Below are 12,501 nucleotides of genomic sequence, written 5' to 3'. Positions count from 1 at the left end.
GACAATTTACAATGACCATTTAACCTACCAACTGGTATATCTTTGGAGGATAAGACTTATTACCCTTAACCAACAGGCTCTCGAGCCAAAGGGGAAAACTTCACTCAACTTCATTTATCCCGTCATTGAAATGTTTCCGCAACCTATGGACTCACTTTCATGTTTTGATATTTATTGCTTATTTATTTATTATTATTTCTTTCTTTTTGTATTTGCATAGTTTATTACCTTTTTACACTGATTGAACTCACAAGTTGGTGCAATCGTTCATTAATTCTATTATAGTTATTATTCTATTATGTATCTATTGAATATGCCCTCAAAAATGAATCTCAGGGTTGAATATAACAACATATGTGTGCTTTGATAATAAATTTACTTTGAACTTTAAAACCTAAGCCAGATGACGGGATTCTACTCACCTTGTCTTCCTATTCTTCTTCTTCTTGATATTATTCTAATAAGCCTGAACTGCACTCTATATTTACACCCTTTTCCTACCACTTGGGTGACTTCACACACATATGATATTTCCTCAAATACCCTTTTAACACAAATGGTATAAACACATTTTGGAGACACAAGTTTAATGTTCACTGTTCACATTTAATCTTGTAAAGCTAACTTCTTTGAGTGCATAAACCTCCCAACTATAAACACATCAGTTTTTTTGATATACTAAATGATATTATCCATCTAATCCTGCAAGCTTCTTTGAACTAAGCAACTTAGAGTCAGTTTGTCTACTGGAAGCAAACCATTTAAATAACCCATTATTTTATACTGCATCTAGAGAAATAATAAACCATGGGCAATGAGCTCAATCATGCTTCTCATGCACAGAGCATCTACTATCTACAAAGCTTGTTTGCAGAGCTGTCATATAGACAGTATTTGTTTTAACTTCAAGCTGATTACTGCTCGTTATTTATATTTTAAGAGTTGAAGACTGACTTCCATTTATGACCACCAGTTAAACAACTGAGAGTTGGAAGTTTCCTTACAATTGTTTGTAATCTTACAAGTTGCAGCTATTGTTTAAAAAGCAAGATTAGCAAACTAGCCCGAAGTCAGTAACCATTACATTAGAAATGAAAGACTGCATATAAATAAAAGAGTCCTTCAGGACTTTTTCTAAATATTTTCAACTGATCCAATACCATTTAGCTATTAGTATTTCCAACAGTACAAAGATAGATCTCCAGAGGTGAGCTAGTATCACAAATTTTATAGTCCTATGTACAGTTAGCAACTACAGGGAGTCAGCTGAAAAAAATATAATTAGACTAACAAATTACACTTCTCACTCTCTCTTTGCCCCTCTATTCTCACGACTACTCCATATCATCTCACAGGGTGTGTTGAGATTTTAAATCTTTGGACAATTCTGTGTTTGTGAGTAACAAATTATCTTCACTATACATTTGTTCTGTCCCACTAAAGAAGGTAAAGTAAAGCACTATTCTTTCTGCATGTACCTTCACTGCCAGATTTTTCAAGATACAGCTGTCTTTGAATCCTACCACACTCACCTCAGTCTACAGTTGTGCGAGTAACTTGTGATGTTTGTTCCTTACAGCTTTAGATGTGCACTTCATAGTCCAGTCTCATTTTTTTTTGTGTGTGTGCCATACTCTGCCAGAGCCTTGGCGACCACGTTTCAAGTGGTTGTCTTGGAGGAAAGATTCTGTGAGGGGTCCCCCACGTCCTTCTCACAGCACAGTTTTTTTACGAGGCCAAGTTGCGAGCTCGACACTCAACCTGGCACGGATGGAAAACTTTCCCGGGAGCGGCCCGACTGGGTTCGAACTCAGGAACCTTCGCTCCAGAGTCCGGCGCTGATGTCACTGCGCCACCAGCCGGCTCCAGTCTCATTAATGTTTTTATTTTTTGCTTTCAGAATTTAAGCAAAGCTATATACGAAATCGGTCAGTCCGATCCGTAGCCATTGAACTTGAGGGAGAAGTTTATGATCTGGATCTAGATGAGGGATTTGATCCTGTTTTGCCAAAACGACACGATGTAGCAGATGAGGATGAAGAAAACATGGGTGAAAGCAGTGGCACTGGCAATAGCAATGAATTAATTGTACCTTCTTCAATTAAAGTTACACATAAGTAAGTTGCCACATTTAACAATATTTATTTAGTAAAGTTATTTAACATCTCTTTTATTTGCATTTACTTGTCATATTATTCAGCAACCAGGAATGCAAGAAAATATGTTTCTATTCTGATTCAGAGGTATCACATTGGTTGGCCAAATCTTAGCCTACTTCAACTGATTTTATCTTGGTGTATGTTACTTATCTTGATTTCCAGGAATTCTTAAGAGGCATTCAAATTGTGTGCGGAAGAATTGCCTTTGAATTAAAAGCATTTTAAATCAGGCCAGGAGTTGGATGAAAGACGTAAAAGAATGCAGCAGACAGGCTAGCACCTCAGAGAAGTTCAATGTCAGAACTTCATCCACATTCCACAATCTGGCTCCTGTTTAAAAATGGAATAAATTGTTAATCTCCCTAGGACGGGACTCATGCCATTACTAAGGACCCACAGAAATTCTTCTCGGGAACTATGCAAGGAATTGCAATGATTTTGATTAAGGAGGAATGGTGGATGAAAGAACATGGAATTGTAAAATTTGTATTGGATTGGAGGAGGATGGAAGGCAAGTTCAGGGGAAACATGAGGGGAAAGTTTCTTCTCATATGAGAAAAGTTCGTAACTTAACCCAAACACAAAGATACAGTGTTGTTTCTCCCCTTATGAAGTCTGAGGGTGTTAAAGATATCTCAATTTGCAAAATCAAGAACAATGTTGAGTGTAAATCATAAAAAAAATTGTTTCATTTACTGAATTTGCCGTGGGAGGCTTTGAACTTGCATCTTCAGACCAATAGTCTAGACTTCCAGGTTACTAACCAAAGATTATTGCCTACTGTGAAAGAATACTACTTACTTTCATACAGCTTCTGCCGTAAATGTCAGTATATTACTATACATAGCTTATGTGCTGAGAAACAGAATTACACGGACTGTTCTGTCATTCTCATAGGTGCTTCATATTGGCCAATGACACTGTTCAGTGTGATGGTGATCTATACAAATCACTTCAAGCATGGAAGGATCACAAACTACACATTGACCATGAGGTTAGTCATAGAGAAATAAGTAGTAACATTTCATTTTGAAATGTACTCATGAAAAATGTAAATAATTTCAGTGTTCCCTGAATCAATTCTGAAAGTATATCATTCTTATCATGCATAATGTAGAGTCTGGAATATTTTTGTGCTAATGGTTTTTTTAAATTTCTGTATCAATGCATTGAATTTTGTACATACTTAGTGCAGATTCTAATCTCAAGCTAGACCATAAGACATAGGAGCAGAATTGGGCTTTTCAACCCATCGAAACCACTCTGCCATTTCATCATGGCTGATTCCAGATCCCATTCACCTCCGCGCCATCCGCCACAACAGACAGGATCTCCCAGTAGCCACCCACTTCAACTCTGCTTCCCACTCCCATTCAGATATGTCCATACATGGCCTCCTCTACTGCCATGATGAGGCTAAACTCAGGTTGGAGGTGCAACACCTCATATACCATCTAGGTAGTCTCTAGCCCCTTGGTATGAACATAGAATTCTCCAACTTCTGGTAATTCCCTCCCCCTCCCTCCCTCTATCCCTGTGTCACCCTGCCCCCTCCCCCAGCTGCCTATCACCTCCCTCAGTTCTGCCTCCTTCTACTACCCATTGCGTCTTCCCCTATTCTTTCCTCACCTTTCCTGCCAATCACCTCCCTGCTTCCCCTCCCCCACTCCTTTATCTTTCCCCTTACTGGTTTTTCACCTGGAACCTACCAGCCTTCTCCTTCCCACCCTCCCCCCACCTTCTTTATAGGGCCTTTGCCCCTTCCCTCTACAGTCCTGACAAAGGGTTCCAGCCCGAAACGTCAACTGATCATTTCCACAGATGCTGCCCGACCTGCTTAGTTCCTCCAGCGTGTTGAGAGTGTTGCTTTGACCCCAGCATCTGCAGATTATTTTGTGTTTACAACCCCATACACCTGCCTTCTCTCCATATCCCTTGATGCCCTGACCAATCAGGAATCTATCAACTTTCTCTTTAAATATACCCATGGAATTGGCCTCCTCCACAGTCTGTGGCAGAGCATTCCACAGATTCACCACTCTTTGGCTAAAAAACATTCCTCCTTACTTCTGTTCTAAAAAGTTGTCCCTCAATTTTGAGGCTGTGCCCTCTGGTTCTGGATACCCCCACCAGAGGAAACATCCTCTCCATATCCACCTTATCTAGTCCTTGCAACATTCAGTAGGTTTCAGTGAGCTCCTCTTAAATTCCAGAGACTACAGGCCCAAAGCTGCCAAATGCTCTTCAAATGTTAACACCTTTATTACAAGAATCATCCTCAAGAACTTCCTCTGGACTCTCTTCAATGACAATACACCCTTTCCTGAGATAAGGGGCCCAAAACTGTTGACAATACTCCAAGAGCACCCTGACTAGTGTCTTATAAAGCTTCAGCATAATTTTCTTGTTTTTTTATTCTATTACCCTTGAAATAAATACCAACATTGCACTTGCCTTCCTTACCACAGACTCAACCTGTAAGTTAACATTCTAGGAGTCTTGCACAAGGATTCCTAAGTCCCTTTGCACCTCCTGATGTTTGAATTTTCTCCCGTTTAGATGGTAGTCTGCCCTATTGTTCCTTTTACCAAAATGCATTATCATACATTTCCCAACACAAGCTATAAATGAAACTTATCTCTTATTCAAAACAATGAATGAATTAATTTGAAATTAATATAGGTCATGACTTCACAAGATAATAGTGTAAACAATTTCAGTAGAAAGTTTCACACTTCCAAGTGTTTGTCTTCTAATCATACAGGAAACTTTACCTAAAACCAGAAGGCAAGTTTAAAATAATCAAGTCTCAAGATTTCGCTATTGAATTCCATGTAGCTTCATGGAAAAGACCCAGCAGTTAAAGTTATATTAACAGAGGGTCCAATGAATTCTTGGTGAAAAAAAAGGATTAACTGAGTATTGATTAAGTACCATTTGGAACCATCTTAACATAACCTTATTGAGGCTATTGCACAGGTATCTGTGGATTTTAGTCAGTCAGGTTTGCATGATGCTGATTTTAATTATTAAAATAATGCCTTGGAATTGTTCTTTAATACCTTTGGCCTTCAATGAATAATTTGGCAGAGTAATATCTTCATTAAATAACCTCTAGCTATTTCTCCTCTCTGTTAAGTAAGTAAGATACCAATCAGTCTCGTCTCAACATTGTCAATATGAAAGTGTGGATTTGATTAGCTGAGTAACCTATTAAATGTTTTTTAATATATTCAAGACACAATATATTATTTTAAATGTTACAGCTAGAAATATACTTTGTACAATCTGCACCACATGAAAACTTGATTCTGGTGGTTTAATGATATAAGCAGGTAATCCTCCCTTGACCTCTGTCCTTAGATTGAAACCCTCCAAACCAAAATAAAGAACTTACGAGAGGTCAGGGGTCACTTGAAAAAAAAGAGACCAGAAGAATGTGACTGTTCAAGGATGAGGTTTGTTCTGGAATTGCAGCTTCCTTCATTATGTCACTAGAATAGTCTTCTTTGCATACACCAACTTTCATGTAGACGCCCCAAGTACACTGAGTTAAAAAGACATTTTGAACAATTGGTTGACAATTTTGTTTCCATTAAATATTGCAGCATGTAACTTTTATTGTGTCATTTTTGTGGGTATCTTTAATTGGTGTTACGTGACATTTTACAGATAAGAGAAAGAAGATGACAGCCAAAGATGGCTAACAAACAACTTAGGTTGTTACTTAAGTTGATACCCTTATGAAACTTTTCATTGTTCACTATAAGGATATGTCCTTTTTTTAATGAACTCACCACATTAAAATGGTAACTGTGTACCAGTGTCCTATTATTGTCCCACTGTAATTTATCATCTATCTCTTTGGATGCAGTAGCATATCTCCAGTGCATTTCTATCTGGACTACAAAAGGAGAGGTTTAAATCAACTCGGACCTGGTTATGGGGAATTCAGATATTATTATGCCAAGGCTTATTTCAGCCAAAACAAGTTTAGTCTTTGATGTCCAAGAGGATGTGGCTGGAGGAGGGAGTCTTTTCTCCTATATGGTTCTTTAACAAAGTGCCTCATCTTCAGATGGATTCTCATGGGGCCTAATCTTACAATAGATTAGTATGGGGCCTAACCAAATGAATATGAAGCTGATTATAGTGGCAACTGGCCACTTTCCCTGCACTTCCACTATTCCAAGTCCAGTCTTTTCTGCAAACATCCAAATAACACAGAAACTTACCCACATTTACTGATTGGATAACCTTTCCTCACCCCACATTCCAGACACTGTTAGTATCAAAGGCCAGTGGTGGCTATTGTAATGAATTTCAGCTGTTGGAATTGTTCTGTACATTTTCAGGCCTAGATAATGTTTGTAGCTTTTTTTTCTAATTAGAGTATAATGTTCATAATTCTTTTGGTGAAGCTGGTGACTTTTTAAATTAAAAAATCAAGAGCATTGGAAGTTTACATAATCCTGTAGTAATCTGTGTACTAACAGTGTACTTAACAATATATGTACTTAAAAGTACTGATCATGAGTTCGGCAAGGTTTACTGGTAAAATTATAATAAAAAATACAACCTTCTGAATGAAGACTGAGATTTGTTAAACTGATGAAGGGGGTGAGGGAGTGGTGTTACAATCAATTTTTTTTCAAAGATTATGAAAATAACACACTTTAGAGCTTTGCAGTTACACTAAAAATCATTTTCCTTCACTTACATAATCTCTTCATATAGTTTGGGGTGTGCATTTTGTGGGGAATTAAGTTGACGATAATATTGAAAATTGTGAATGACCAGTGAAATATTTACTCACATTGCCTATAAATTATGTTTGTCCCATCCTCTTCGTGTTCTATAGTTTTCCCTCTAAGCATAAGGGAATGAAAGGAAAGCTCAAGCACAAAGGAGCTAATCATCCCTTCAAGTAAGTTTGTTATTTACTCAAATCTTTAAGAACATTACTGAGATGCCTGAAGTATCCAGTGACATTCTACAGTATTTACAATTAGAATTGGAATAGGACCTGAGGAACAGTGAAAAGGTTGTCTTGCGTGTTGTTCATACAAATCAAATCATCACACAGTGCATGAAGGCAAGGTAAAGCAAAAAAATAATTGAATGCAGAATGAAATACAACTGTTACAAAGTGCAGCGCAGATAGATAATAGGTGCAAAATCATAACAAGGTAACCTCACATTGATCCCACTATAAGAACATTCATTTAAGGTACCATTCATTGTAAACCAATAGAATTAGTTGTCTATGTTCATGTTTACTAACTTTACATGACCAAAGAGCTTCTAATCAACACTATCTTATGTAAGTCTTGCTCTCCCAATTGACAGGAATAATTGGGTCAAAAGCCTTAGCTACTGTTCTGCTTCAAGCAAGCATTGCTTAAAATTAGGCAATAAAATAGACTTCCTGTCTGTTACACCCCTGGTGTTTAGGGCAACAATGAAGGTCTTCCACCTCTGAAGGTGCCAGTTCAGTTGCTTCCTTTTAGTTTTCACTACTGTCAGTCATGCAAGTCCCGGGTGAAGACTCAGGAATACCGTTGCACTCTTTATTGCTGTTTCTGTAACAATTTTGTTTTACCAGTCAGATTTGTTAACCCTGAGCTGAACCCCTGAACCTGGTGGACTACTCTTAGTCTGGCCTCCACCCTTTGACTTGTTTGGCATAGGTGACCCTACCAAGAGCCGAAGCATAAAGCCCTGACTTCAGCCAACATAGCTCTCCGGGTCATTGAGGCACACAAATAAAATAGAGAAACGTCACAACCAGACATTTGTAAAGTAAACTTTTTCTTCTGCATCAATCCTGGGACTAGATAGAGTTAATTATTTACAATAAACTGAAATGCTCAGCTATATTGTTTTAAGGATTCAACTATCTTGTTGCTATGGTGATGTTCAGAGCCAAACCATTGAAATGTCTGGGATAGTTCTTCAACAGCAGGACTTTTATGTTTTAAGATCCAAGCTTATTTTCACATGTACATTGAAACGTGCATGTTCCATTTGCATTAACAACTAACACTTCCAAGGATGTGCTTGGGACAGCTCACAAGTGTCACCACACATTCTGGCATCAATATATCATGCCCACTAAGCTCAGTAGAACAACATAGAACACAAAAAGTAACAAACAAGCACAACAAAATCAAGCCCCGTTCTTCACTTCCATCCACGCACATACACAGTCCTTTAACCCCAAGACAGGTCCACTACTCCAGCCTCCAACAGACATAGACACTGGTTTGCAGACATTGGGCTTCGACCTCACCAGTGGACTCACAGAGGTTCACAGGCTCAGCAATGATCCCAGGACCCACTGATCACCAGACACCAGGCCTCGAAATCTGGAATCGCTGTCGGCAGAAACCTGAGCACCAAGCCTCAAATTCCAGTCTCACCGATTCGCCAGCCCAAGGGGCTGTCAGAACTCATACCTCCTGCCTGCACTGAAAGAGCCAACAGCTCACTGACCTGGGGCAATGAAGGACGGGGCGAAGTCTTTGTCCACTCTCTGCTGGCCTGGTATCCATCATTCAACCACAGATGTCCCATGTCTGTGTTGCTAGTCCTCAAATGCGGAGAGAAGACTTAAATTTCAGCCTGATCTCTAATTCCCCAGAACCCTATTCCTATAACCCTAACCTGACCCCTATCTCCCCTCTTTGTCAAACCATTCTGAAAAACTGAAAACAAAACTATTAAAAATTAAACAATCAAAATATTTTTAAAAAAACAATAAATCTGAGCTGTAAGTCAGTGGAGGTTGATAGGAGTATAATTAATTCATGTTAATCCCTCAAATCTATGCTTTGGCTTAGAATATAAACCAATTAAATATAAAGAACACATTTTAAAAACATTAACTCTTCATTCGAGTTATCTGTCTGCCAAGCGTCATCTACCAAGCACAAGAGTGTAAGAGTAAAACTCTGATAGTCCAATTTCCTTGGGTCTTTGGTAGTGCTGGGCTGTCAGATTTCCTGAGATACTGGACAATGCTCCTTTTAATACTGCAGCCAAATTTTAATTCACTTTTCTTTAGATGATGCAGAGTAATATAATAAATTTTCCAATCAATGAGCCGTAGTTAAAGGGAGTACAGGAGACAGGGCCCAGTCTGTTTGGAGGAAGCATGGGAAACAAGGCCCTGTGAGTTTACAGAGATTGCAGGAAAAGGAGCTCCAGTTAGTTTTAGAAGGAAACATTGAAACAAGTCTCCAGTGGGTGATTCACTCCTCACAACCTTCTTTAGAAAAGTAGGAAAAGAATAAGTGCTTAAATTAATACATTTAGAGTCACAGAGCACTACAGTCCAGAAATAGACTCTTTGATGCAACTAGTCCATGCTGAACTATTATTTTGGCTAGCCCATTGGCCCACACCTGGAACAAAGACCTTCTAACTCTCCAATCCATGTACTTATACAAACTTCTCTTAAATGTTGAAATCAAACCCTCACCCATAATTTCTGCAGGAAGCTCATTCCACCCTGGCAGAACCTTCTGAGTGAAAAAGTTCCCACTCAGGTTCCCCTTAAATATTTCACCTTTCACCCTTAACCTATCACCTGCAGTTCTTGTCTCACTGAAGAAGCTTGCTTACATTAACCCCATCTACATCCCTCATAATTTTGTATACCTCTATCAAATCTCCCCTCATTCTCTTACACTCTGGAAAATAGTCCTAACCTACTCAGCCTTTCCCTTTAACTCAGGGTCTCAAGACCCAGCAACATCTGTGCAAGTTTTCCCTGTACTTATTCAATATTATCGATATCCTTCCTATAAGTAGGTGGCCAGAATTGCACACAGTACTCCAAATTTGGCTTCACCAATGGCTTCAACATTTGTACTAAAATATGATGTAACACATAATTATAAATCATTCTTGTTGACATGTGCTAAGTATCCAAATAAATTAGCTTTGCATAGATCCTGAAATTCACTTTCAAAATGGATACACTATAATGATAGATGTTTAACATGTGAGCATGGGCAAATGATTACTCTACAATCTGTTGCTGTAGGGAGTGAGTATCAGATAAGCTATTCCATTACTACTTCTGATATTTTCTGTCATAGTTCTCTTATGTTAAAAATTGCTGGTTTAGACCTTTTTACTATAAATTATAAACTGCTAACAGTTGTTGATGGAAATCATCATATAAGCAATTGTATTTTATATGAAGATCACAGCACAGCAAATCATTTGTTAGCAACTTTGGAATCATATATTTCAACCAGGGACTAACTACCCTGACAATATTACTGCAAATCTAGACCATTTATTTAGACTAAGCCACTGAGTATACTTAATCCTATTTAAAGAGCCAGATTGGAGTGATCACCACAGTAACCTCAGCTCCTGGGACTGGAGATAGTCATGTTTCTGAGAGTGTGTTGTTGACTGTAACTGAAACTGTTACATACATCTTCAATATGCCAACTGCCATAAATGCTATGGTTTTAAATTTTAATGCAGTGGGATTGGCTGAAAAGTTTAGGGTTAGTGTAAATGATACCAAACATTGATTGCAGTGAAAATTCAACAGATTGATCCTGGGATGAGGAATTATTAAACGAGGAAGGATTAAGCACACCAGAGTTAAAAAGTTAAAAAGAAAGAAGCGTTGATATCATTTAGATTTATAAATTTTAATGGGATTTGACAGGATGGGGATGTTATTTTCTTTGGATAGGATGGTAGAACCAGTTGTCACACTCACCAAATAATGGGTGTGTTATTCAGGACTAAAATGAAAAGAAATTTAATCTTATGTAAAAAAGCCTTCATTTTGGAGGAGTCTGCAGGAAATTGAGATCTATAAAGATCAGAATAAAAATCCTGAAAAATATTATTAATGTCTTCATGATTATTTACTATATCTCCATTAGCTCTGGAAGCTCAGAGTAAATCCAAGAGAGAAATTAATAAATTGATGAATATTTGGATATTATGGGAGAACAGAGGCATTACAGATGGTATAGGAAAGTGGTACTGAGGTAAAAAGATAGGACATGATTTCATTGAATAGTGGAGCAGAAATTAGAAAAAATGATTTTTCTAACTGCTTAATGCATTTTAGAGTACATGAAGTTTTGCCCAAAGTATCAAAAATTCTACAGTAAATGTAGACAGCAACACCTCTGCCATGTTCATTTTAAAGACTGATATTCCACAAGGTTGCATCCTCAACCCCCTACTGCCTGTACACTCATGACTGCATGAACTGATTCTGCTTGAACTCCTTCTATAAGTTTGCAAATGATACCACAATAGTGAGCCACCTCTCAGATGACAATAAGTTGAAGTACAGGAAGGAGATTGACTTTAGGAAGGACATGCTGCTGCCTTCATCAGTGGTGCTAAGGTTGAGAAGGTTGAGAGCTTCGATTTCCTAGGAATGAATATCAGCAACAGCTTGTCCTGGTCCAACCATGTTGGGATCATAGCAAAGAAAGCTCACCAATGCCTCTACTTCCTCTGGAAGCTAAGTAAATTTGGCATATCCCTGTCAGTTCTTATCAATTTTAATCAATACACCATAGAAAGCATTTTATCGAGATGATGTGTCATTACTTGGTATGGCAACTGCTGAGTCCTTGACCAGAAGAAACCACAGACGGTTGTGGATATAGCTCAGCACATCACAGAAACCAGCCTCCCCTCCGTTAACTCTGTCCATGCTCCTTGCTGCCTCAGCAATGCAAGCAATGAACCTAGGCACCCCGGATGTTCTCTCTTTTCCCCTCTCTCATTGGACAGAAGATCAAGGATAACTTCTATCCCTCTGCTATAAGACTACTGAATGGTTTCCAAGTATGATAAAATGGACCCTTGACTTCACAGTCCAACTTGCTATGATCTTAAACAACCTTGCTCTTTACTGTCTACCTACACGTCACTTTCTCTGCACCTGTTACATCTTAATCTACATTATGTTATTGTTTTATCTTGTACTATCTTAATGCACTGTAATCATCTGTACAAATGATATGCAAGATAAATTTTTCACTCAGTACCTCAGTACATAACAATAATACACCAATCCCAATGGTTAAGCATTAGGCTCTCCTGGTTCTGCTTCCAGCACTTCCTTTGAATCGACTGGGTTTCCATATTTTACACTCCCTTTACATTTACCAGGTCCTGTTCCTGTGCTCCCGATGCGGCCTTCTATATATTGGTGAGACCCAACGCAGGATGGGAGACTGTTTCGCTGAACACCTACGTTCTGTCCACCAGAGAAAGCAGGATTTCCCAGTGGCCACATATTTTAACTCCACGTCCGATTCCCATTCTGATATGTCTACCCACG

General features: G+C 38.5%; 1 protein-coding gene across 6 annotated transcripts in view; it reads left to right on the top strand.

Annotated features, from left to right (window-relative positions):
- LOC140186401 (extracellular sulfatase Sulf-2-like) overlaps positions 1–12,501 on the top strand; it is a 348,168-nt gene that overhangs the window by 318,765 nt on the left and 16,902 nt on the right. For all 6 annotated transcript variants that reach the window (XM_072240682.1, XM_072240639.1, XM_072240655.1 and 3 more), the window contains 4 exons: positions 1,901–2,117; positions 3,057–3,153; positions 5,523–5,617; positions 7,021–7,086. In XM_072240682.1, the coding sequence (XP_072096783.1) occupies positions 1,901–2,117; positions 3,057–3,153; positions 5,523–5,617; positions 7,021–7,086 (475 nt within the window). The remainder of the gene's footprint in view (positions 1–1,900; positions 2,118–3,056; positions 3,154–5,522; positions 5,618–7,020; positions 7,087–12,501) is intronic.

The sequence above is a fragment of the Mobula birostris genome, chromosome 2 (assembly GCF_030028105.1).
Source record: "Mobula birostris isolate sMobBir1 chromosome 2, sMobBir1.hap1, whole genome shotgun sequence".
NCBI lineage: Eukaryota > Metazoa > Chordata > Chondrichthyes > Myliobatiformes > Myliobatidae > Mobula > Mobula birostris.
Note: the sequence above shows the minus strand (reverse complement) of the source record. Positions and strands in the feature narration are given on the sequence as shown.